Below are 26863 nucleotides of genomic sequence, written 5' to 3' on the forward strand. Positions count from 1 at the left end.
GTTAAACATCAAATTGGTCAAAGAGCGTGTAAGTATTTACCTATCCATGCAACACAGCAAACGGGAGGAACGTTGATACGCGTTAAACAGTGAACACTCTGAATGTTTTGTGCTGTATCATGCTGTGTTTATATATTTCTCTGGAGACTCATCTCGTGTTGCAGTGCCTCTGCATCGCTAAATGCACTTCACGTAGTTGTCCACTAGGTGGCAGCACACCCCATCCAAGCAGTCAAAATTATATTACGCCGTAAATTCTAAATTGTAAAGTAAACGAATTGGGGGATAGCTATGTCAACCAATTAAAAAAAAAAAGGCTGACATTTATTCTATTTTATTTAATGTCATACGAAGAAAGTTCAAAGTTCATCAGTTCGCCTCTCAAAATGGCGGATGAACCAACCCGGGAGTGGAGCGATGAGCAGCTCAAAAGTGACGATTTGCCCAAAAAAGACATAATAAAGTTCATCCAGGACAATGCAGCCCACTCGGTACGTTCCTCACTTTACTCCCCTGGCTATTTCACTGTGGTTATCAGCATGTTTGAGCAATAATGGGGACTTGGAGGTGCAGCATGCTGCGTGCTGAGTTAGCCCCTCATGGTGTCTGCAGTGGTCTTCGTCTTCATGCATCCATGCAGACGCGAACCACTGCCCGTTACCCCACTTTCCAGTGGAAACCGTCTGCAATGACTGTGCTCTGTCTTTCAGTTTCTCAATGAGCACAAGCTGCTGGGAAACATCAAGAACGTGGCCAAGACGGCAAAGAAAGAGCAGCTGATTGTTGCATACAATCAGCTCTTCGAGACCAAAGTGAGTAAAAACATAAAGACCACGTGTTGCAGAATACATGTGAACAATTTAGATTTTTTTTCCATCCGCACATTTTAGTCTATTCCCAAGAGAGATCAATACAGGATTCGAAAATCCCCCCCCCCCCCCCCCCCCCCGCCCCCCGAAAAAAAAAATCATCACATTTACAAAAGTATGCACATTCATCCATAAAGATATAATGGGGCCTTTCTGTGTGGAGTTTGCGTTCTAGAAGGGGTGGACCAGGTTTAGAGTGGAGTTGTACGTGTGCTATTGTCACTCGCCCCTGGACAGATCTGCAGTCCATCACAGGACAAACACACAGAGATGGACACACACGTTAACACCTACTCCAGCTCCTCACGACCCTGATTTGGATAAAAACCAAATTTACTAGATGGTAGAATCTCAAAATCTAGTTGAATATAGGATAGCTCATCTGGTATCTTCCTATGTGTTCCAGCCAGAAGCCATACTTCTTTGTCTTTTCTTTCTTTTCTTTTTTTTTTTTTCCAAACACATGAAACTTTTCACTTCATTTGTTCTGTGTGTGAAAACATTTTGCAGAGGTTTAAAGGCACAGAACCTGTGGAGGAGGTGACCGAGCAGGTTAAAGCTGTGAAAATCGAAGAGAAACCGAAAGAAGTCAAGACAGAAGTGGTGGATGAGGTACCGCTGCTCTTGGTTCAATAATCTGGCTTTCCTCTGCTTTTAGAGTCACCATGAAAACCTTGTACTTGTCCTCTCAGGGTCCTCCAAAGTACTTCAAGTCAGTCCTGAAGAAAGGCGACAAGTCCAACTTCCCAAAGAAGGGCGAGACCGTGAGCTGCTGGTACACCGGCACTTTGGAGGATGGAACCGTCTTCGACACAAATATTCCCGCATGTATGACAGAGCCACGTCTGAGCGTTGCACTACTTTGTTCACACGAAAATAGGCTGTGTTTCCAGCGTGTGTCCCGTTAACATGTAGTAACTGCTGCCCTTTCACTGCAGTGGCGAGAAAGAAGAAGCAAACCAAACCCCTGAGCTTCAAAGTGGGCTTGGGCAGAGTCATCAGAGGAGTAAGTTCATTTCATGAGCCTTTTCTTTGTTCGTCCAAAGTGTGGTGTTCTTCCATGATTTCACGTTTCTTTCTGCTCCACCGTTCCAGTGGGACGAGGCCCTTCTAACAATGAGTAAGGGTGAAACGGCCCGAATTGAGATCGAGCCGGAATGGGCCTATGGTAAAAAGGGTCTGCCAGACTCCAAGTATCCTTTTCTGCCTTCGTGTTCACATATACACACACGTTTTTTCCACATAATTTGTGCTGTATATCCCCTCTGCTTGAACTATTTGCCTTCACTCCAGCTCTACCAGAATTCCACCCAACGCAAAGCTGATTTTTGAGGTTGAGCTGGTGGCTGTGGATTAACTCAGCGACGCCGACCAGCATGCACTCAGTGGCGAGACACATTAAAAGGCTGCGCTGTAAAGGTTAAAGGCCAACACGGCTCTTGGTTTGTACGGCAGCTTTTTATGGGAGAAAATGTTTGCATTCTTGTTTATTTTACCAACGGGCTGGATGAACAAACTGCACACCAGCCAGCACATCTTCAAGTTTTGGGGTAAAATGGGAATGCTTGTCGATAATGATGTTCATAACGAAAGCCGTGAATCTTTGTTTTTGTTCTGCTTTTTTTGCATGTACACTGTAAATGAAAATAAACCTGTTTCAAACACTCGGTCCTTGACTTGTACTGGAATACCTCCGAGCTCTTATCAAATCTCATACCAATAAAGCCATAGCTGATATCATTAATACCAAGACTTTGGATAAATTAGGTGTACAAGGGATGAGCAAAACTCAGTAATATGTCATACCTGTTTAGAGGTCCTGAAATAATCTGATACCAGCAGGAGGAAAACTTAACTAAATTACATCTCAATACTATACATAAAATACAACAGAACATTCATTTTTTTTAATTAAAAAAAAAAAAATCACATGACCCAAAGAGACCAAGCCAAATCTTTTATTCTGTACAGGATAACATTGAACTTGGTACAAAGTGGGCTTCCAGGCGCAGTGAGGCCTTTAGGAGTTGGCGTTGGGGCCCTTCTTCTTTCCGAAGGTGGGCACAACATTCACGAAGCGCCTGTTGTACTGGATGCGACGCTTGGCACGGCCAGTCTTCTTCTTCTTCTTCTCCTGCTTGTCGACCTGAAGAAAAGTACAAGACAGTGTTATGGTAAGGTGAAGAGGGTTTTTTTTATTGAGAAATGATGCACAAGTTTGTATGAGAATCTTTTGAAGCCATTTACTCCAAAATTGTTTATAGGTGTGAGTCTTATTTTTTTTTTTAAACATTCAATCACACATGGCCAGTGAATTAGTCTTTACCTTGGGAGTCTGTCCTCTCACTTTTCCGGCACGAGCCAGAGAGCCGTGAACCTTACCTGAAGAACAAGGGGAGAAGAAATTGAGAATCAAGACAAGTCAGACGTAAGCAGAGACACGTTACATACAGGTTTAACTTAATTCCTTAAACAACAAAAGTTGCTTAAAAACTGACCTCCCAGCAGCCTGCCAGCGACCTCCAGGGTACAGTGCTCTGACACACCGCAAGATGCCAGGCAGGCATCATCCTCCAGTGGGCACCCAGCGAGCAGGAGCACCTGATCCTCAACTAGGAGACCCTCCACGGCCTGGACATGAGCCTGCAAGACACCACAGTGGGTAAGTAAATCAAACAACTTCTCAAGTTAAGGTCTCGATGAGGTTTCCATGAGATGTGTACCTTGATCTGGCCAACAGTCTCCTCTCCAGTCACCTCAAGGGTGTGGGTGTTCTGGGCACGAAGGAAAAGCTGCATCTTGATGCTGAACAGAAACGGAAAGTCATTTTTAAGTGTGGCACAGGTGTAAAGGGCATCGGTGTCAGAATACAAAGGAAAACATAGTCAAGAGTGCTAATTCGAAGAACGCAATGATTCTGAAATAATTTGTTTTTCTGCGTCTCCCGGAAATCTGCTTATAGAGCTGAGAAACAACATTTTGACTACCAACCACTCTTTTTTATATAGCTGGAATACAGTAATGGGGGGAAAACGTGAATCGGTAACTTTATGCGTGCTGTACAGAGGAGAAAACCGGGGTAAACTGTGGTGATGTCCCGGTAAAGTCTCAGCATTCCGCCTGACGCTGCTCCATTAGACTGTGTAACAAATGCTAAGCTCGTCCAGCTAGCCGCATGGGGAAACGCGCTTTATAAAAGTAGCTCAAAATACAACAAATACACTTCCGTTTCTCCATATAAAGCTTGATTCGTGATCACTGATGATATATGGACAAATATCACTGTCCAAAACTCACCTAGGTTTTATCTAATCTGATATATTGACTTAAAACTTTCAGGTCTCACCTCGTTTGATGCTAGTCGCTCAACGCTAAGCATAAAAAGGGCCGTTTGAAGGTTGATACTGCGCATGTGCGGAAATACGTAAAATGCGTCAGAGGTCGTAGTCACGCCCCTGCCCGCTTATCAGTCTGTCCAGTGGCACATTATGAAAGACCCTTATAAAAGTGGAAATCATGACAAAAATAATTCAAAATATGTTCATCATTAAATATATTAGGGAGCTAAAGCGTCCCAGTTTTTCACGCCATGTCAGAGGCTTTATAAATTCATGAGAATGTCCGGTTGTCAGTCATGTAGACAAACTGACTGGCACTTTGCATATAATATATTTAATATATCATGCTCACAACAGGGAGCAAAAGGCAGAGCAGCACTGCTTCAAATCTGCCACGAAATGTTTATTTTATACATTATCAAATTTCGGAGAGGCTGCAAGTAAGTTGTGTTAGATTTCTAATATAGAATTCACAACAATATTTAATATCTTACATGTATTTGTCAAACAAAGAACTCTGAGGTGTTCATTATGTTGTTTGTTCTAAAAGGCGTTTCAATGATTTCATTGCAGTTATTTGTATAGCAGATTCAGGCATAATACAGTATGTCAAGTGACTTCTGAGAAGCATGTCTTTATGGTTTTAGAGATATTTTATTCATTATGTAACTGAAATTTCTATCCACACAAAAGGCACTGAATATGTATATATTAAAATTATAAACTACCTTTGAATGAACTTCTATCACTTAGGTATTTTGAGGCCGAGGCAAACATCTTTTTTGAAAACCAATCTATAATCCTACTTTGCATATTTTGAATGGTACGTAACTTTTTAAAAAGTTCAGGGTTATAGCGTACTGTACGGTGGAACTTATGTAAGCATGGGTTCAACATCCAGGTTGGCTTTATCAGAAGATATCCCTTTGGAGGAGTTTGTCTTGGCATGTCCATAGAAAATAGGTCAAACAAGTTTAAAAACTTTGGAATAAATGTACTATTTCTGGATGTTTAACTGATTAACTCATAGAAAAATATACAATTTAAAGACACACCCGTACACAAATTTAAGGGTTTTCATCCCCACTTTATCAAATACATATGAAATGTAATAGTGAGCAATCATGGTCAAGCATGGAACAGGATTAGTCACAATGAAAAATCGAGAAAAAATAAATAAAAAGACCATCTCAGGATATCAATCTCTTTATTATGAAATCAATTCAAAATAAAAAACAAGGAACTCTTCATTACTCTTCATGGAAACATAACCACGACTTATTAAAAATCTTTTACTTTTGAGAAGAAACAGCTCAGATACATCCATGAAAGCCTCCTTGAACAAGCTTAAATCTTCACCACCAAAAAAAGAAAAAAGAAAAAGAGACCAAGCTAAGTCATCTGATCTAAAAATGAAAAGCTCTCAGTCAAACAGGGGGAAAAAAAACAACCTCTGCCTTCACAAAAGGACATGCACTGATGAACCCAAGATAGAAGCCAGACCCCAACTGGTGTGTGTGTCCCCCCCCCCCCCCCCCAAGTGTGACTGATCAATAGGTTTGTGACGGAAGATCAACTATATCCCAACCAAGGGCAACAATGTGTAATTTAGCCAATTAGCACTCCTCAAGTCAGAAAGAAGGGCAGGAATAGAAAAATAATAGTCAGGCCGTGTTTTCTATGGTCGAACTGAAACCTCCATTTAATCCTGTCAAAACAAAGCCCCCGTTTCAAGATCAGAGGGGACGCCGGGTGTCGAACTTCTTCCATCATGTAGGAGGAGGTGGGTAGTACTGGTTATACTGGCCATACTGGTTGTACTGCCCCCAAGAGTTTTGTCCCCAGCCGCCATATTGCTGCTGGAAAAAAAAAGGAAGTAAAGAAAAAAGAAAAAACCTGTTAAAATAATTGGTACTGAAATGTTAGCTGGTTTAATGCTCTTTGCTGGTCGTACCTGGTACCAGTTGTAGTTGTATGCAGAGTTGTTTGCCTGCGCGTCTGTCATAGAGTTCGCTGCAGTGCCAGAACCGTCATCCACACGCTGTCTCTTCAAGTCGGGCTCCTGGGAGCTGGAGAAGTGGAGGTTCACATTAGATAAACCAAATCTAACTCATCAAATGGACTTCAGTATTGAGTGAGGACATTCTTGTCTTAGTAGCAGTTGACCTGTCCAATGTATTTTCCAAACCTGCTGTAAAACGACAAAGATGGGATCAAGCCCTGCTCTGATATCTACCTGTCGTAGCCATTCTCGGCTTTTCTCTTTGTAGATTCACATTCTTTCTGCAGCTTCTGTTGCTCATCGTACGCAGCAACAAGTCTGAAAAGAGGCACAACAAAAACTTTAAGTACACTAACAAAGAGTGGAAAAACACAAACAACACATCCACCCTCTTTTTTTTTTTTTTTTGCAACTGACAAAGACATCCACTCACATATTGATGTCGCTGCCAAAGTCTTCCAGGAACTCCACCTTGCGCTGAGAGAAAAGGAGGCGGGACTCGACAGGCATAGGACTCTTGAGGGCTCGGTCAAAACAAGCCAAGATCTCGGCCTCGTTCTGAGTCACATCGCCACTGTACTCCAGCTCCAGTAGGTTTAGATAAAGCTTTGGACTTGTCTATAATGAGGGAGGGGGAAAAAAAACAACAAGTTATGAATCCAATATGGCAGACCAATAAGACCGGTTGGGCCTGTGCATCCACCAGCTCTCACCTGGTCTTTCTCAATGGCCTCCAGCAGCACCTTCCGGGCCTTGCTCAGACTTCTCTGCACCTTCATCATCTGCCTGGCCAGCTTCACAGCATAGAACGATGTCTCAGTGGAATTCTTCCCCAACTCCATCGCTTCCCTCAACAGCCTCTCCGCTTCCTCCAGGTTACCGTGGCGACGCTCCAGGCTGACCCTTCGAAGGCGCGCCATAGCCAAACCTGGGACCGTGTCTTCCAGGGACTTCAGGATGACGCGAGCCTCGTCGGCATTGCCTGGGTTAAAACAATCAAATCAAATAAGCATTACGCAATCAGCCGAACGTCAAGTAATACCATCGGTATGTCAAGAATAAAAATATTTGAGTTCCAGTCACACTCGGCGTCAAGCCCTCTTGACTGGAATAGTGATTTGGAGGAGACGCTCACCTTGCTGCTCCTCAAAAGCAGCCCACAGCAGGTGGATGGTTGGTTTCTTGGGCAGGTGGCTGGTACACGCCTTCTTGTATACATGTCTCACATGCTCAGTGCTGTAGCCCTCTAGATATTTTGCATACTTCAGAGTGAAAAAGAGAAAGCAAGTTGGAAGAGGTGCAGGAGAGGACAGAAGAAAAAAAAAAAGAAGGAAAGAACAGAGAAGGAGAAAGGCAGAAGAGACAACACATTTTAAACCTAAAATTTCAGTTGACAGACAGTGAATTTCTTCATTGACAAGATCGTTTTTAGAAATTTTCTGTGTAAACCCATCAGCACCTTCATGGAACCAATTAGATAAGTTTCTGTAAGGTAGTGGGAGACGAAGAAGATGCAACGTAGTAGTTGGCAAATGCTGCAGTCATATCTTGTGTGGCAAGCTGGCCATCTCCTAATACAACAGATACAGTCACATATCAACGTTACACGCAAAGAGAGTGCAGGACGATTTACTGTGGCGATGTGATATCATCGTAGATGGGGAAGTGCAGGGAGGTAGCAGAAGTGCGACGGGGAGACATCGAATGTCAGATTACCTTGATCCAGAACTCCTCGTAGAGAGCACAAGCGATGAGGCAACGTTCGAACAGAACAACCGCGCGCTCTGGAGTCCCGTTTTCAATTTCAAAGTCCAGGTACTCCCTCCAGTTGTTTAGCTGCGTCTTCTCCAAGGCTTTGACATGGAAGTACGGTCTTTTAATCTGAAAAAACATGGATTTGTTAGCATATTAAGCTCTGATCATGAAAAGATCCCCAACTTTTTTTTTTTAAAAGCACATACCCCTTCTTCAAAGGCCCACCGCTTGCTGACTTCGTGTTCATTCTGGTTGAACACTTCCTGCCGTACCTCGATCACCTTGTGGCGCATGTTCTCGATCTCTGTCACTCTCTACATGAAACACACACAAACAAACAAGGTTAGTACATCCGTGTCTGAGCTTTCACGTATCACATTCTCCACTTGCAGAAACTGCTAGTCCGGCAACCAAGGATTTACGTCACCATGAGCTGGACAGAGACAAGAAGCCTGTAGAAGGGGGAGGTATGTATGCACCCGGCATGTCAGCCTCAGGGGAGCAGGTGCTGGGTTCATTGGGCCCCGGTTGATCCTAGTTTTAGGACGAATCCCTGACAGGATGCCAACTTGAATCCCCCCTGGCATTCAATGGCTTGGCTGCTGACATAGAGACACCTCTTCAAACCTGAGCAAATGTTGCTTTCCATTTGAAAGTGGACAACAGGCAAGCTCCTGCAAACCCTGCAAGCAGTCCGTTCAAAGGTCGTCTTCCATTGTGGATTGGTAATTTTGTACCTTCGCAGGGTCCGCGAGATCCTCTGTGCCAGGGGGGAGCTCCTCCTCAACACGCGTGTCTGCATCTTCGCCGCCCATGGCCGACAGGCTGGCTTTGGAGAGCTCCAGTCTCAGCTGAACAAACTCCTCCTCTGACAGGAAGTGCTTGGGGTTGTTGGTCTGCACATGATCTTTGAACCTACAAATGGAAAATAAAAATTTAATTATGGTTTTATCCACTTTGATCATAACTGAATTATGAGTAAGAGGGTGATTTATAGTTAATTTTGTATTTACTTCTGGAAGTGCTGCGAGTACAGCTGGGTTGGGATGCCCAGGATGCGATCGTAGATGGCCGTCACATTGGCGAGCTTTTCCTGTTCCGTCTCCCAGCTTATGTAGGACTCCCACAGTCGATCAGAGCGGAAATCTGTGCCAGCTCCAAGCACCGCATGTTCATAAGTACTGATGGTGCAAGAGGACACACACACAAAAATTATTGCTTTGAAAGTGGTGGGGTACTAAATCAAGAAATCGTTGCTTAAGACATACCATTAGGAAATTAAACTTTAATTTCTGCAATCAAATTAGCAATTGTAGGGTATAGAGTAATGCTGTAAAGACTGTTTTACTCACGCTCTTATGCGTCCCTCAGTTTCTGGGTCGGTCAGATCTGAATTCTCTTTGATGAAAGCTAGATAATGTAGCCAGAGGTCCACGCTGAGAGGGATGGCCTGCAAGCCTCTTCTGTACACCTATTAAAGAGCAGACAAGTCCATCAAGTGTCCCCTTTTCCCAAACACTCACGTTCACTTCTATGTACATCCCAGAAATTTGGACCAGTGGTTGATAAGATCTGCCGTCTTGGATTCTTCAGAGTCTCCCTGCTTCAATGCATCCAAATGTACTGATTACGTCATCACAAAGATCCTGAGATAGACCAATGAAGAGCCTCTCATTGCAATCATGGGTGTTCCATAATTGAAAAAAAAAATAAAAAAATCAGGTTTGCAGAACCCTGATTTAGACATAGTCATATTATAGTTTTCTTGAGCATGTGCTGATCTGATTTTGTCAACCTTAGCAGATGCACCCTCTTCATCATCTCTGACAAAATCTGACCCCCAAAGGGCAGATCTAAGAGGACTAACCTGTCAGTCTGATAGTGACAAATTACATTCAAGCTCCACACAAAATGGCAAAACAATCGGATTTACCTCTTCTGCCACCTGGATGTGGCCATGCTTTTTCTCAATGTCTGCATACTTCTTCCAGTACCCGTAGCAATATGGATATCGAAGGAAGAAGACGTCAAATGACTGTCTCACTGCAGTAAGGGCATTCTGTAAAGAGGTAAAAGCCAACAGTTAAAATATTTCATCTAATACTTAAGTGAAACAATACATTTATCCTAAATATTTTTCATTCAAAAGGGATATCTGCTCACCTCTTGCTCCACATACTGCAGGAGGTAGACCCAGCCATTGAAATCATCTGGATTCTCTTCACATCCTTTGAAAAGTTTTTCAAATTCTGAGGGCACGTCTGGCAGTGGAGGAGCTGCCGTTTCTTCAGTTGATTCTTTAGCAGGTTCTTCCAGCTCCATGCCATCCTCTGTGCCCTGTGGTGTCTGAGTCCCACCTGACAAAGACGACAAGAAATCAAAGTTAAAGTGTAAATGCTAATTTACAACCAAAGTGGAGTACTGTTGGACTTGTGAAAAAAAATTCTGATCATATGTGTTTATATGAACACAGCAATGGATTGGCAACGATGGATGGGCACATAAGATGCAAAGAAACAAGCAAATGCTGAATGATTTACCTTGACTGTCAGAATCTGGCTCTACACTCATGTGGTGTTGAGACTCCACAGACTCTGCGGTTTGTTCTGTCTCTTCTGCAGGCTGTGGCGGGGGAGGAGGCGGTGGTGGCGGCGGCGGCTGCTCCTCCTGGAAGACCTGAGCACTGGTTAGCTGAAACTGCTCCACTGCTTTTTCCACAGATCCTAGGTCCGTGGAGTTGATTTGCTGATTGGGTTGCTGCTCGAGCGCTGAAGCATCCTGAGACGCATCTGAATCTTCAGGCAAGATGTTGGGCATTGGCTCTGGCGCAACTTGGTCAAGGGACCAGTCGGCTTGTTGGCTGAGGACAGGAAGGTCAGGAAGAAATGCATCCCCGTTGCTTTCCATGGCAGGGGACTCAGTGTCCAGCATTCCAGTGATGGCGTCGTCTGAGAATTGCAGGCCTGGTATGAAAAATACCAAAATATGAGGATTACAATGCTGCAGCAATGACCGCAAATCTGAAAATAAATCTGCCCAATGGATATTAATAGCTTATTATTGATCAAATTGTAAAACGGGAACATGTGACCTATTCTGCATCATGTTGTCTTTATTTACAAGACAGATCCGACTACATTTTAAATAATAGTCTTTTGGATAACAGAAAAATGTTTAACGTTACATTAGCTAATGTGTAACAACACAACATGAGGCCGCCAACTGCACACTTCCTTGTATCATTAAACCACCTCAAGCTTAAGATCCTGACTTCACCACTAAAAATAATACTTCCGCGTGATCGCTCACCAACACATTGCTTCGTGTATATATAGCTAAAATGCTCCCCGCAGGTCCACTTCGGCTTGATTTGTGGTTTAAGGCTGCGTCTCAAGAGATAAAGTTTTCAGAGTCAAAGTTCAAACACAAGTTGGGCCTCTGTCACTGTCTATTTCATGAAAACTACCGCCGGAGTGAGCCGAGGTCTGTTAATCATAAAGTCAACTGTAAATAAAAGATGTGTAGCTGCAGACCGAAACGTACCACTACAGGAATAAAGGCATATTTGATGGTTCTATAAGTCAAACTTTCGCGTCTTCGTACTGTAGCTACCGCCACAACACGTCATGCGTTAACTTCCAAGTAATAGACGGCGCCGGTGTCCGCTCCACGCTAGCTACAGCCCCGCCGCTGGCGAGCGTTAGCCGGCTATCTAAATGCTACAAATTCCGTCACTTTGCCCCGCAATGATTTTATAAATACGTGTTTCGACCTTACCACTATCTTCCATGTATTTCGGAACGACCTCAGGAACTTGCGTGCAGCTTTCGGCGTCGCTCGGTTTAACCTACAACGGCGAGGCTGACTTCGTCCACCATTCTCATCAAGTTGGAGGAAGAACAGTAGCGGCGATTGCGCATGCGCGGTTACGTCATCAACGTCCGCGTGCCACAGACGTTTCCCGGGTTCCTTTTACAAGCTGCGGGGCGGGACCCCACTGAGGGGCGCCAAAGGCTTCCACAGGGGACGGAGCAACAGAAAAAAACAGCGTTCAACAATTAATAATAATAATTACTATTATGAAGTACCGTTGAGCATGGTACAACATACTAAGGAAAGTTTTATGGGGGGGGGGGGGGTCATCTTGTGAGAGGGGGCTTCATCCTCCAACACTTTGAGAATCACAATGTCATCATTACACTCTGTTACAAACGCAAATGCATACAAATAAGGATGACTACACAGAATGATAGATTACATCATTTTGTTCAGTGGGGGTTTAAACATGTAATATGCAACTTATCTCAGGACACTTAAAGTAGTCACACGCTGTTATGCAGTTATGAAGCAGCAGGTACAAATGACCTGGTTGTATTCCCCCTAACATGAAGGACACAGTTGGAGGTCCGACAGAGTTTAGGAGGGGGTCACCAATGTTGTCCATGATAGATTGAAGCTTGTCTAAGATCCTCCCGACCTCTTTGATAGACTCCAAAGGATCTCCATGAATCCTTTTTTGCACTTATTCGTGAGCAGTCCACGTCAGTTTATATTTTATTCAGGTTTAATTAGACAAAGTAGAGACAGATTCTAGCCTTGTAAACCTTAAGATTCAGACTTGACCTCCCATTCTGCTTTTATACCCTTTATAAACATTGATTAAACCCAGATTATGTGAGCAAAGTGTTTCAGTGGGATATAATGGGTATACAATCAAGCTTTGTTGTAAAGGGCTTTATATGTTTTGAGGAGGGATATCATTTCTATTCTTAATTTTACAGGGAGCCAATAAAGAAAGAGTAAAATGGGAGACACATGAGCCCTCTCTTGGGTTTCTGTTGCAAAATTTGGTTAAAAACAAAGTTTTAAGCTGAAAAAACAAATGCAAGTGTAGTTTGTGCAACAGTGCTGATTTAACAGTCAAATACAGGTCAGGTGGTTACTGGTGTAAGAGATGAAAGCAAGCATTTTGAATGCACAATTGGGTAGCTATAATTACATAATTGATGTTACAGATGATATTGTAAAAGGTAGCGTCAACTTGTTGATCTATAAGACCACATTTGTGTAGACAACATTTTCAAGGTCTTGGTCTTGACTCGGTCTCGCATATATGATTTAATAAGGCGAGGTAATATAGCAGATTTGTCGACGTCTCCGTTTTTGGAGGCTCCATGTCTGCAGATGTTTCTCGTTTGGAAAGGGACTTGTTTTGGTCTTGACAAAGTCTCGGCCCCTTAAAATTGTGGTTGTGTCTTGGTCTAATCTCGGCTCCTTAAAGTCTTCGTCTTCTTCTTCTTTTGGGCTTAGAGGCAGTTTGCATCCATAAAGTTGCATTGCCACCATCTTCTGGTTCTATCGATCTACATTGTTTCCCTCCTCCTCCTCCTTCTTCTTCTGGCACCGCCAGAGGAAGTACTTCTTCCTCTTCCCAAGATGGGCACGTGTGAGCAGAGCCAGTCCAGCTCACACAGACACAGCAAATTCTGAATGCAGCTCATATGATCCAATATTCAAATGTATGAAAATCGAGGAAAAGCTGCATTTGGGGCAATGAACTTTGAATACAAAGTTTTGGGGCCAACGAGACCCACGTGAATGTGTTGAAAATCTGAATAATATGACCCCTTTAAAGTCTTTGTCTCAGCCCCCAAACTTCTTGGGGTGCTCTGGTCTTGGTCTTGTCTGGGTATAAGGTTAAGCGGTCTTAACTACAACACTAGTAAAACAGACTTGATAAACAGGTGGCTGCCTCCTCCCTCCATGGAGCAGGGTGGCGCCTCCGCCCTGCTCACGCACCACTTCCACGTCACTCAGGCACGAGCTGTTTGAATGAATGACCCCCTCTGACGTCCCTAGACCTGCCAAAACCCCATATTTACTCCATTTACACGATCGCTGGTGTCATTATTGCGTTACAGTTCCGCCTAGAAGCGGTTATATTAGTCATAAAAGCTTAAATGGTGTCAATACAACCCAAAGGACCGAGCTTCGGTTCAATTTTTTTCTTTCGCGCATGCGAAATGGCGTGTGGTGCGTTTGTGGTCAATCGGAAATTTTGGAACTTACTCTAGGCATTTCATTTAAGGTTCTTTATTGATCACATATACCGTTATACTTGAAAATATATTTGTGATTTTAGCCTGCCTGCATCTGTAAAGGAAAAATATAGCTGTCAATTATACATACATGTTTATACAAAAGGGCTTGGCTGTTACAGGATCTTCTTATACAGTTTGGACTTCCTCATTTTAACAAAATGCTTGTCATTTTTTGGGATCATGAATAGTCATTTACTGAAGGATCATTTGAAATATTCACAAAAATATGATAGCTCATGGATGAAGAGCTTATGCTCTTAGTGGCCAATAACATAAAAATAACAATTTAAAAAGCTAAATGAATACTTATTTGTCCTTATAATGGTAATTTGCATATCACAATTCCTGGTATATATTGATATGTGTAAATTTATTGCAGATATAACATCTCACAACAATAAAACTAGCTCATAGTTACAAATCCTTTTTTTCTGAGTTGTCAATGTATGTGCAGTCTTAACTTCATGTATTATTATGTTGTGATCCATGATGTGAACAATAAAGTTTTGTACATTGCAATCAATGTCATACGTGTGTACATGTTTTTACGTGGCTGCATCTCCACAGGATCTCTGTAGCTTTCTCAAATTGACCCCTACATTAAATAAACTGTCAATCTTCATATTTCTTTTTTGTTGTTGTTACACAGCAGACATTTTGCCAAAGGAATCTTTTTTTTTTTTTAAGTTTGAACTGACAGATATGAGTTAATACGAGAGTTCTTTTTTCACTGCATGTGACTTTCTGCATTATGAGTTTCATTGCATATTTTGGTGCATGCCGTGTCGTTGTTACATATTTCTAAAAAATAAAAATGGCTAAACTGATTGATAATAGTTCAACTGCAGTTTTGGTGAATACACCAAAAGTCTTTACACAAATTTAACAGCTGTGCTATCTTGTTTTGCGGCTCCAGACAAGTTTCATTTGCTGTAAATTAAAACAGCAAAACTGACTCTTTCATTCACACAACTTGCAGATTCCCGAAGAAGCTCGTGATTGATATTTCCGAGCTGTCTGCGAGTCCCTGAACGCACCAGTAGTGTGTGTGAGGCGTGTGGAGGAAGTGGCGGCTGATCGGGGTCCGCACCTTTTCCGGTAACACAGCGCGGAACGGAGGGTTGAGAGAGGGAGGCGCGGAGCGGATAGAGCGGGGAGACACGGCTCGAGGACTGGGGGAATGATCGATGCAGAGGCAGGTATTTTTCCCAGTTATCTCCCTTCACTTCCTGTTGAGCTTACTCGGTAAGCGCGAGGAACATTTGCGCGGATTCAAAGTTGTCCTCCGTACTAAACACCCCTCCCTTCTCTTCTCGTGTCACAGGGGGGAAGAGGAGAAAGTCGGATGAATCAATGACCTGGTTTTTTTTGTTTTGTTTTTTAATTATTTCTTTTTAAATTTTGGAACGCCGTTTTCTCTGAATGTCCCGGCGGCGAGGTTTTGTGACAAACTGCTCTGAAATACATCGACCGGAGTCGGTTGAGGCCAAGTGTGCGGAACCGGCGGCCGAGGAGGAAGTGGGAACCCGGGCTCGGACTGGGCCTGATTTATAGAGTCCGCTTCGGGTGAAAGGGACCGATTAAAAGCTCCTCTGAGTCAGATCCGGACTCCAGAGAGAGAGAGAAAGCGAAGAATGTGGATTTTGAGGGAAAGTGTGGCGAGTTTGAAAGAAGAAGGGATGTCATTTTATTCTTCTTCCATCTGAAGGGCAGCGGATCATGAAAGTGTCTCCCCACCCAGTTCTGACACACTGAGCGCTCACAACAAGCCGTCTTCTCAGGTCAAGACCTCCACAACTGTGCCACACGCTCCAAAAGTACTGCGACTTGTGTGAGCCCGCCGAGGGCTTTCTGTCGCCCCTTGCACACTGAAACGCTCGACACTTTCCTCTCAGTAGAGACGCAGCTTTTTCCCCCTTCACCTTCCCACGAAAGTATTTATGCTCATCAGACAAGATGGGGAAGATGTTTTCAAAGATCTTCGGGAACAAGGAGATGAGAATATTGATGCTCGGACTTGACGCCGCCGGGAAAACGACCATCCTGTACAAGCTGAAGCTGGGACAGTCCGTCACCACCATCCCCACGGTCGGCTTCAACGTGGAGACCGTCTCCTACAAGAACGTCAAGTTCAACGTGTGGGACGTGGGGGGGCAGGACAAGATCAGGCCCCTGTGGAGACATTACTACACCGGCACCCAGGGTCTCATTTTCGTGGTGGACTGTGCCGACAGGGACAGGATCGACGAGGCCCGGCAGGAGCTCCACCGGATCATCAACGACCGGGAGATGAGGGACGCCATCATCCTGATCTTTGCCAACAAGCAAGACCTCCCGGACGCCATGAAGCCCCACGAGATCCAGGAGAAGCTGGGCCTGACCCGGATCAGGGATAGGAATTGGTACGTTCAGCCTTCATGCGCCACGTCGGGGGATGGACTTTTTGAGGGCCTGACCTGGCTTACCTCAAATTACAAATCTTAACGTTGCCCCTCTTCCTCCTCTTCCTCCTCCTCCTCCTCCTCCTCCTCTCACCAGCCTGGACATTTGGAGGCAAAAACAAAGTAGCTGAGAATGACAAACGTATAGAGAAAAATGCAATCTGAAGCAATTAATACCACGACCTCTCTGCTGAGTATGTATCAAAGAGAGTCGCAATTATATTTTCTTTATTTTTTATTTTTTTTTCATAATGACAACTTCACTATAACCCCTGATTTCATTTAAACAAAAGACTATTGTTTTTGGTTTGGTTTTTTTTCTTTGTGGCTTTTTCGTAGTTTGCATTCTATATAATCAACACTCTTTAATTATACAATACCTTTTCAGCTTTTAATGCAATTCTTTGGGGATTATTTGTCTTTTTGTATACCTTCTTATAGGGGACCCAGGGGCCACGCATTTATAGTTTAGCCCCTCGCTTAGCTCTCATTCAGTATTTCTCTCAACATAGCTACATATCCAAAGGATGGGACAGTCCAGAAACCATTGCCCACATCAGCATATCACTTTCGCGGCTCAGACTGCCTCTTTAATGTGTCGGAATGTGTATTACGGATAAGTTCGGATTTCAAAGAAGAAGAAGGAAAAAAGAAGAAAAAAAAAACTTTTCACAATTGATTGTACTGGAATGAATGAGGAAATGTGCTCGTACGTATCTCCTGTGCCGTGATTTCATCCATAATGTCTACTGTGGAGGTTTGTTTGAAAGACAATATGTGGACGCTGGATATTCACACACACACACACACACACACACTGTGATATGGATATGTGCTTTTCTTATTTCAGGGTCCAAATCTATTACCACAGTCTTATTATTTCCTCTTCTGGTTCTCACAGAGCTTCCATTACTGTTGAGTATTTGTAGTTTCAGCTGCCTTAGGAGGGACCCGGGTTGCAGGTTTGCCCCCAAACCGAGGCAGTTCCTACAGCAGAAGGCCTTTTCCACTGCTGAGTTTGCACTTTGACAGGGGATGGTGGGGGGGGGGGGGCGTTGCAACAAGCTGGCGGTGCACATTTTGAGTTTCTGTCAGTGACTTTTGGACCCCAGCAAGTGTTTACGGAATTCCCAACCCCCCACCCGCCACCTCCTAGTGTAGGTGCTTCACCCATTTCTTTCTTTTCTTTTTTTTTTTTTTTAAAGCATCGTCATCCGCATTTAGGGATCGTACAAACACACACAATCTTTCTGTTTATCGTTCATAAATATTGCTGTTTCAATTTGTTTTTTTCTTTCCTTTTCTTCTCTTGCTATGCTGATGAAATAATAAAAAAAATATATATATCCAGATCAGTACGGAAGTGGCGCCTTTTCAATGAGCAGCTGGTCCTTTTAGCGAAAGGTTCAGCCCATAAAAGAGGAAATGAGAGTGTGAAACGTTATGACGGTTCTATGTGAAGTGAAACTTGGGCCTGTTTCCTTTTGGCCCTGGCGCGTGTGAGTCACTTGCCGTCAATAAATGATGAGAGCTCTGGTTTCAGAATGGCGATTGTCAGGTAAACCGGGTATCGGGTGGGGGGGGGGGGGGTGGTCAATCGGTTCATCTCAGAAGCACTGTTGGTGCACGTTGGTTCAGATTTACAGCGATGCGAGGTGAAATAACACTTTATGGGCCGGGGCTGAGAGCTTTGAATCTGGGTGTTTTTCTCCCGCCGCTTGTGCAACTTCTCAGGTTAGTCAGTCTCATGAAAGGTGTTTTCACCAGCCCTGACATTTTGCCTTGAGTGAGCGACTCGCCCTGAGGCACAGATCTGAGATCAGGTCATCGTTTCAGACCTGGTCCCTTTTTTTCCCCCCTTTGTGCGTCACAATGATTTCGTATGCCATTGTAGTGAAGGAAAAAAAAAAAAGGAATTAAGCCAAGTGTGTATGGTGAACTTCCTCTCCGCACACATCTGAGGAGGAGGGCGTGACGTCAGCGTGTGAAGTCAGGAAACACTTGCAAAAAGAAGTCAGTTGTCATGGAAATGTGTGTTTCCCGAGCGACTCGCCTTATAACAGGTTGAAACTGACAGTGAGCGCCGATCCTAACGTCGCACCTGAGCTGCATGTCATGAAAACAGGAATGCAATTCATGAGTTCGAACCCCTTGTGGAACACATGTTACTGTAGAAACATCGAAGAGTCTTAATCTGGAAATTCCTGTGCAGGAATGTTTGTCGTCTGTCTCAGCGTTTGCTCTGTGTGCTCACGCGGTGTTTGCTCTGCGGCTGCCGATGTGAAGTTTGACCTGTTGCTGCGCTGCGAACGCCTCCCTGCAGGTGACGTGTGCGTGCGGCTCCAAGGACGCGGCGGCTCACACTCAAACTGATCTGCAGGGCAGTGCCCCAACGGCTGTCAAGTGTGATCTTGTTCCCTCCCAAGTTTCTTTCCACCCGCGAGCCTCATTGTGGATATGGAGATTGTGAAATTAAACCGACGAATGTTTTGCTTTTTTCTCGGGAAGGGATTGAAACGGGCCCTTGTGTTACGTCAGCACACATGTCCGGGGCCTTTTGTACAGCTGTCACCGCGCCGAGCAGCAGATGCTCTGCACACACTGGCTGGTGTCAAACGCTGTCAGGCTCACCTGTGGCCCTCAGTTAAAAGACACCATTCAGACCTCTTTGTTTTTTTTCCTCGAGGAATTCCTGTCTCATGCAGCATTTCTTTTCTTCTTCTTCTTCTTTTTTTTTTACTCTTTGGGATCTTGCTTTTGATCACATTCAATTTTTTGCAGCCATTGTGTCGCATGGGTGGGAAAGCGCTAGACTATTGTACACCCATGAAGGGGGGGAGGGGGGGGCTTCAAAAACAGTCCAACAACGGCTCATTCCTTCTTCCTGTTTCTCTTTGATTCTTATAAATACACCAGAGAATGTATATTTCATCAGGGAGATGAATACAAATGCCTTCTACGTGTGCTTTCGAGGAAACGGCCCCTTATTTGCTTCATGCTGATTTCATTAATGACATGTTTCATGCCACCGTAAATCTCAAGACCTTGTTCACTGCAGTGTAGCGCTGATTATGTTTGTGTTAATCACCTGAGAAGCACACATTAAGAAAGTATGCATATGATTGGCTTTTTTTTCCCCTCACACCTCAGGCGCCTTGTCGAGTGTGTCCTCCCACAGCGGTTTCCATAGAGCTGAGGAGCTCACATGCTATGCTCACTTTACTCAGAGGCCATGAAACACTCATCATTTCACCCCTGAGATCTTTTTTTTCTTTCTTTTCTTTTCTTCACAACACGTCTGTATTTAATCTGCATCTGTGGAGAATAAAGTAAAGGGATGCCAAAGTTACTGTGTCGGTTCCATGTCAAATTTAAATGAACGCGATCGTATGCCTCCTACACCATCGTATGGTTTATTTCACAATGAGGCGCTGGCTTTGTGGGAGAAAAGACATGCAAACCATGTGCCTGATTGATTAAAAAAAAAAAAAAAATTGATTACGTGTCTTCATAGGAAAGACTTCAGCCTTGCTGTGTAAAATCAAACATGCTTCAACCCACGACCTCTTATATCACAATCCCCTATTGTGACTAAAAACCATGCTTACGCATGGAAGAAATGATGCCTCGCAAGTATCGTGTTAAGTAAGGGACTTTTGGAGCATGGTAATGTTAGTCATGCAGGATTGTATTTCATAAACTGTTCTGAGAAATCTGGTTTCATGAACTTTTGTTTGAAATTGTAGACGTTTTATGCAATTGCGTCTGTAAAAATATGTTCTAAATGTAGATGTTTTGTAAAAGGGAAGTAAATCAAATGGTTGCTATATAGAATGTGGGTGACTGTGGCTCAGTTGGCAAATTGGGGTTTTCCATTCGTTACGTTGCAGGTTCAATCTCCGAGAAAGACACTGAGGTACGAATGGGTGAATCTGACTTATGGTGTAAAATGCTAAAGCAGTGGGGTAAAAAAAGTTATTCATTCTACTATTCCTTATGGTTAAAAAGTAACTGATTTTGTGTAGTTTTGGGAATAGGAGTTTTAGTTTGTTTTTCAGTGGACAAAAAAGAGGTAAGGAAGGGAGCACATGATGTTTGGTTCGGAGACGCTGGCTGGGATGAAGATGCTGAGATTTTCTGAGGTTCAGCGGATTGGATGAGTACAGTTTTTCAGTCCTTCCATCTCTCCCTTCTCCCCAAGCAGACTTCAAACCGGGTATTCTAATCTCGCCGTGCAGAACGATCTCCCCACACACCCTTTTGTCCAGGTTTATTTATTTGTCTATTTATTCTTATCAGTGTGCGATTGTTCTCCCCACTGTGTTTCGTTGTTGTCCTTGTCTTCTGATTGAACTATTATCTGCAGTTGTCTGGAATGGCATTTCCGGCCCCACATGGCACCGCTGGCACACAAAGTGGGACCCTGGGACTGGCAGGATGAGCCGGAGACACAACTCGGAAAGTTTCTGTCGTCATGGGAGCCGTTGGAGCGGCATGCAGAGTGACATTCAGCTCCCAGGCATGTTTGTACGCTCTTCAGAATCTGTTGCACATTGCTTTTCTGTCCGCCTCGGACAATGTGCTAATAATTATAGGGAGCCCGAGGCCTGTGTTTGCATTTGGCAGCGAGGCTGTGCAGTGGGAGGGACGTGTGCCTCTACAACTGCAGTGGTTCAGGCTCACAGATGTAATTAAACAGAGGCTGCGCGTTGAGCGCCGTTGCTTTTTCACATCCTTCTACAGGAAGAGTGGTTATCACAGAATCTTTACTAAAATTAACATGAGCGGAGGATGTGATTAAAATAAACTGATCTACACCTCCAAGTGTACTCCTATGAGTTCACTCTCTTCATGTGAATATTTTCAGTACTATAATTCTGGCTTTTGTGGCTAAAAAATGTTTTATTTCAAACATATGCCTACACCTTCGATGGAAATATTGATTTTGTACCTTCGTGATCAATCAAATCAAAATTAAGAGTTTAAGGTTTTTATTCCAGAAAACGTCGCCACTGTATGTACAGCTGCAAAATGCTGGCTGAGCACTGCGCTGCGCTTTCATTTGTGACAGGAAAAGACATGTGCTGCAACCTTCCTGTGTGACACATGGCACGCCACACAATGACAGATGGGTGCTTCGAGATAAATAAAAAAAAAGAAAGACCATAATATCGTGAGAAATACTATCCAACATGTTTGTGTGGGTCTGAAACAAAAATGGACTGGAGGGCTGAAGCGTTGTTATTCAGATGTAAATTATGTGTCTGTTAAAAAGCACTGTAATTACCTGCACTGGCTTTCTTTTGTGGAACGCCAGAGTGGGTGTCGACTGCAATCACTATTGAGGATATGACTGGTCAAGACAGTGTAACTGCAATTTATTTCTGAATGAACCCCCATCTGAGTCCTGAACCAGCAAAACATTTTAAACAATATTTGTTTTTTATCAAACATGTGCTCTTTATTTATCTAAAAGTGTGATTCGTGCAATCGCGAATTCATTATAGGCTATTCACAACACATTTCCACACCAGAAATCTGATGTGGAAAAGCCTAAACAGCACATCTTAATTTAAGAAATGACGTAAGATAATTTAATCGGCCAAAACTTTTTCAATGAATTTCAATTGGAAACAAAGGGTGGTAGTTGTAACTCATTTGTTTTCATTCTTCCTGAATATTTGAACTACAGTTTTGGTCCCCCACTGAATCAGCTTGTTGATTTTATGTCATCACAAATTTCTTGATAGCTGAGTGAATGTGTGACCTATAGATACTTCCAATGTCAAATGTCTTACTATGTGTCTTTTTGGTGTTTGAATGTTAATAATAAAAAAAAACAACATTTGGTTTTACTCGTTAACAGACATACAATGCTCCATTTCATAATGTTTGAAGCAATTCATATGAATCAGGCTGGTTCGAGTCTATTTGTGGATATTTACTGTGGGAATATTATCTGTTCTGCTTGTGCTGGCTTTCTTCAGCTCCTCTGATTTCCTGCCACAGTTCAAAAACATGGCTTTGAAGTCAGGGGTGACTCCAAAACGAAATGCCTGTCGGTGCGTGCGTTTGTGTGGTTGCCTGTCTCTGGGTGTTCCCTGTCTTCACGCACACTCAGCTGGACAGAAGATAGATAAACATACCAATCAGCAAAAACCTTAAATGTGTAAATGAAAGATTTTCAGTCTCCGCCTCTGTACAAGAACAGCTTATGAGAATAATTCACAATTTAAAACTTTTAAAGTGTTTTTTAAAAAAAATCATCAGTTAATGCCACATGATATGTGAATAACGTGCTTGGAGTACAGAAAAAGAGCTTTTGGTGAATTTAGAAACGCAGAGATGAAAATATAGCGATGGCAATGAATGAACTGACTAAAGGTGTGTTTTGTGTGTTGTCTGTAAACAAGTCTAAGGAGGACACATCACTAAAGTATAATAGCTCCAAATCTCAAAATTGCCAGTTGTTGTGGCAAAACACTGCTTCTGCCTGCCACGTCTCGCCTTAACTGGCGGCGAAACAATCAACAAGTGTCACTCTTCAGAACCTGTGGTAATCAAGGCTGTTACACCGAGGTTAAAGGTCGCACGTTGTGTAATTATTAATGTGCTCGCTGTGGAATACTGTCAGCCCGAACAGGGAGCCAATTACTCTAAATGTCGCTCTCTCGCTCACCTTGGTGCCTGTTGGCAACCTCCGACTCACGCAAACACAGAAATAGAGTCGCCAATACAACTTTCATCCCTAAATAACACACATCAGTAAATCCAAAAATAACGCGCCACATGCAGCCCCCCCACCGGCTCTTCCTAATGACTCGTCTGAAGGGCCATCTGCCTCATGTAAAGCCCTCAGCACCGAGGGCTCAGGTCATCTACGTGTATGGCAGGTGCTTTGTGCAGCTCAGTGACACATGAAATGAATGAGTGTGCTGAAGCCACGTCTATTAAAGCAATAACCCCCCCCCCCCGCCGCCGCCCCACAGAGTAGGACATGTTTCTCTTTTTTGTGGAAAGACACCGTTTAAGAACTGCTTCACAGATCTTTTCACGCTTAATCTGTTTACCGATGTTGCATGTTTTGTGAGACAAGATCGTAATTCATTGACTGGCTTCAAAGATCAGCTCTTGTCACATGAGCGGCAGGTTTATTTGGCTCGTTTTTGCCTGGGATTGTTGCTATGAGTGCCTCAGGGACTCCCTTATCTCCCGCTTCTCACATGATCTCACATAATCTTCTCGTGTCTTTCCCAGGCGTGTGAGGTGATCTAGCTCCCTGGTAATTCTGCCCTTTCTTTTTCTTTTTTTTTCTTTTTTTTTTTTTACAAATTAAGTCTGTGACAGCTTGCTAAAGTATGATTAGCAGTATTATGCCATCAATGGCCAGAGTTCCTGGTGACATTTGTTTCCCAGTGTTTTGCAACAAACCTGCTTGTGTATGCAATTAGCTTTCCCCACGGGGAGCCAAACTCTCGAGTGAGGCCCGATGGTGTCTGTGTGAAGCTCACACACAGCGAGCGGGAATATGCTGAGCCATCTGCAGCGTCGTGCCCTCTCAAAACAGGAGACGTCCCCTCCGTCAAGGAGAGGCGAATGTGGTGTCCGTTCACAAGCGCGGACACACACCCGGCAGGCATGTACCCGTGCACTGCAGGTAGGACACTGACACTGCTGGTTGCAAATGGCCACAAGCACATTTCAATAAAATCATTGCATGACGTCAGCCAATGAAGCTATCATAACTGTTGTTTTAGTTGTTTGGTGGCGTGTCCGGTTTTTAAAAGTCTTCAGTTCCGCTTCTTTTTTTTTTTTACTAGACAGAGTAACCAAATAACAGAAATACCTTTGCTTTGTTTGAGCCCGTCTCCTTGGCAACATTGACAAAGACTGAGACGTTTAGAGTCACCGCCTTCACTTTCATCTCTTACAGCTGAATGTCCGCTTGCACTTTTTTACCGCAGAATCAAGAAAAGTTTTATGTAGAGGAGATGGAATGAAAAGATCGGCATCAAATATATCTAATTTGTTCCATACAGCGCTAAAAGTGTTTTTACATAATCCAGTGATAACGTGCAAATATAAAAAAAAACACTATCTATGATACTGGCTGTGACAGTCAGGTGACAGAGCACACAGCAGATTGCAACAGTAAGTAGGGATACACTGAAGCTCAACGGTCAAAGTAACCATGCCTCAACTAAAAGAACCTAACTAGCGTGTAAATTCCAGATTTGAACAATGGAGCAATATCTTTCTTTCAAGATCATGTGACGGGCTCTATGGTTGTGCTTTGTTTACTTGTGTGATACATTGTGCAATGTTCTGCTGGGAAACTTGTGTCCAGCCATTTCACATCGATGTAACTTTGCACAAAACAGCGTGCTAAACACTGCTGCAGAACAGATCATTCTCTTGATGGCAACCATATTCCCAGATGACAGTTGCTCAGTCAGTCAACACACCCTTCTTAAACTGCACAAATTCTTCACTGATGATTTAATGCAAGACAAATAAGTCAAGATGTTAACTTGACCCTGGAATTTTGGGGGGATTTCAGCCTGATTGTAACACGGTTGGGCAGGTGTGTATTTATTGTGTTTTAAAAAAAAAAAAGGATTTCTCTAATCTGAGTCTATTTTCCATGTTTGGCTCAAGTAATTTATTTCTGGCCTGCTATCCATGAACTTTTGATTTGTTCAGTATGTTGGTATCTCCACCAAAAAACGGAGCATGAATCCAGAATGCTTTTCACTGAGAAGTCGGTATCTATGTACTTAATCAGTGAATTCACATGTGGAACAATCTGCTTACTTTGAGAAAACCCGATTGCTGTGTTCAAGGATTAGAACTTAAAGCACCATTACAAAACATCCACAAAAGACGCTGAGAAATTCAAGACTGATGCAGAGCAGCAACAGTCACTCACCAGAACTATGTAACAAAATGCTTTCTGTGAGGGAGATGGATTATATTTATCAGAAGTGAAGTCCGCGTACGGCTTGTTCCTCCACAGCGAGCCTAGTTTTCTGTGTGGCCCCTTAAGAAAATGAATTGCCCACCTCTCTACTCGAGTGAATTTATTCGCAAAGAAAAACATTCATCTGTAAATTATCAGTGGCAACCCCATCTGCTTGGATCCGACTTGAAATACCTTCTGCCAAAATATACACCGCACCGACAGATGTAATGAACCCCGCATGTTAACAATTAGACATACATCTGATCTGTGAGTTGCTTGCCAAATAAGGTATCGGGATAAGTTGAGCGATGTGCCCAAACTGTATACGCATTCTCCTCCAGTTTTCCTGGTTAAACCACATATTATTATTCATGTAGATGACATAAATGTCAAAGCAAGATATAAATTGTTTAGACATTCTGTATGTTTTGTGAACTTTAACTGCAAGTCTGACCTGGCAGCAGCTGAGACCGCGTACTGTGATTCATCTGGGAGAATTTGTCGGGCTGATGGGGCCATAATACAACAAAGCAGCTGTCAGTCAAAACTGCCATGTTCATTCTTAGAAAATTAACACAGCGTCTCTGTTATCAGCGGATCTAAATGACGGACCGGGTCACATCATGGAGTCACGGTGTGACAAGTTTCCCTGCATATTTGTGGCGGTGGCGCGATGTTGTAAGTTGGAGAGATGCTTATTTTTAACAAAGTGTCTGTGATGAGATGCATGTGGTCCTGCCATGATTCATACCTCCCACTGTTGGTATGTGATTCAAAATATTCAATGATATCCGTTAAAAAAAGGCAAAGATGTGGAGTTTGTATTCATTCACAGCATTCTTTGAATTCCTGGTTATACCAAACAAACAAATAAATGATCCCATTGGCCACTGGCTCCTTGCCAGCTGATGGATTATTATGGTCATAAACTGAGGAGCGGGGAGGTTTCACCTCGCACTGAAGGCAAAAACACAGCTGAACAGAAAAAGAGAGCGGAACGAGACGAACAGCAAATGTGGGAGAGAGTGAGAGAGTGAGAAGGGTGTGACCTTAATCCCACAGTACCAAAGAAAAGAGACTCACACTAACTGAAACATGCACGCGCACACAAAGCCGTACACACAGCTGGTTCATCCAGTTCCTACTTTGTATCTCAGAGGAAAAGTATGTTGGAGGTTAAACTTCGGATATATACGGTCGAACTTGCAGATGCACACCAGAAGTGAGTCAGCAGTTGGGACTGGTTCCTTCTTTACTCTGCAAATGCTACGGGTTTTCATTCATAAAATAAGGGTGCGGTTGTTCGGTTCGGTTTGTGCTCAAGCTTGATCATGAGTCATCTCTTTTCCAAAGTGTCATCAACTTTCTTCCTGCACTTGCAGCCAAAGCATGTGA

General features: G+C 43.4%; 4 protein-coding genes across 7 annotated transcripts; 2 read left to right on the top strand and 2 right to left on the bottom strand.

Moving 5' to 3' along the window:
- Window positions 1–367: 367 nt before the first annotated feature.
- fkbp3 (FKBP prolyl isomerase 3) lies at window positions 368–2611 on the top strand. The gene is made up of 7 exons (XM_080490818.1): window positions 368–491; window positions 711–812; window positions 1380–1481; window positions 1562–1697; window positions 1808–1875; window positions 1965–2062; window positions 2172–2611. The coding sequence occupies exons 1-7, from the start codon at window positions 387–389 to the stop codon at window positions 2224–2226; spliced, it is 666 nt and encodes a 221-aa protein (XP_080346944.1). The 5' UTR covers window positions 368–386; the 3' UTR covers window positions 2227–2611.
- Window positions 2612–2811: 200 nt separating this feature from the next.
- On the bottom strand, window positions 2812–4294 carry faua (FAU ubiquitin like and ribosomal protein S30 fusion a). Its single transcript, XM_080491203.1, has 5 exons — window positions 4216–4294; window positions 3593–3674; window positions 3368–3512; window positions 3196–3251; window positions 2812–3015 (listed from the first exon to the last, which is right to left on the bottom strand). The coding sequence occupies exons 2-5, from the start codon at window positions 3665–3667 to the stop codon at window positions 2890–2892; spliced, it is 402 nt and encodes a 133-aa protein (XP_080347329.1). The 5' UTR covers window positions 3668–3674; window positions 4216–4294; the 3' UTR covers window positions 2812–2889.
- Window positions 4295–5276: 982 nt separating this feature from the next.
- prpf39 (PRP39 pre-mRNA processing factor 39 homolog (yeast)) lies at window positions 5277–11871 on the bottom strand. Of its 2 annotated transcripts, none has more exons than XM_080490641.1 (15): window positions 11742–11871; window positions 10505–10927; window positions 10128–10321; window positions 9898–10023; window positions 9317–9435; window positions 8978–9145; window positions 8702–8879; window positions 8171–8278; window positions 7926–8090; window positions 7345–7471; window positions 6923–7191; window positions 6643–6827; window positions 6444–6527; window positions 6162–6276; window positions 5277–6066 (listed from the first exon to the last, which is right to left on the bottom strand). In XM_080490641.1, the coding sequence occupies exons 1-15, from the start codon at window positions 11752–11754 to the stop codon at window positions 5977–5979; spliced, it is 2364 nt and encodes a 787-aa protein (XP_080346767.1). In that variant the 5' UTR covers window positions 11755–11871; the 3' UTR covers window positions 5277–5976. The 2 variants fall into 2 exon arrangements, with proteins under 2 accessions (XP_080346767.1, XP_080346768.1); XM_080490642.1 differs by having other exon boundaries at window positions 5399–6063.
- Window positions 11872–15106: 3235 nt separating this feature from the next.
- Window positions 15107–17858, top strand: arf6a (ADP-ribosylation factor 6a). 3 transcript variants are annotated; one of them, XM_080490513.1, is made up of 2 exons: window positions 15107–15260; window positions 15390–17858. In XM_080490513.1, the coding sequence occupies exon 2, from the start codon at window positions 16022–16024 to the stop codon at window positions 16547–16549; it is 528 nt and encodes a 175-aa protein (XP_080346639.1). In that variant the 5' UTR covers window positions 15107–15260; window positions 15390–16021; the 3' UTR covers window positions 16550–17858. The 3 variants fall into 3 exon arrangements, with proteins under 3 accessions (XP_080346639.1, XP_080346640.1, XP_080346641.1); XM_080490514.1 differs by having other exon boundaries at window positions 15155–15264; XM_080490515.1 differs by having other exon boundaries at window positions 15166–15310.
- The last annotated feature ends 9005 nt before the right edge of the window (window positions 17859–26863 follow it).

Source organism: Lipophrys pholis (assembly GCF_963383615.2).
Source record: "Lipophrys pholis genome assembly, chromosome: 21".
Classification (NCBI taxonomy): Eukaryota; Metazoa; Chordata; class Actinopteri; order Blenniiformes; family Blenniidae; genus Lipophrys; species Lipophrys pholis.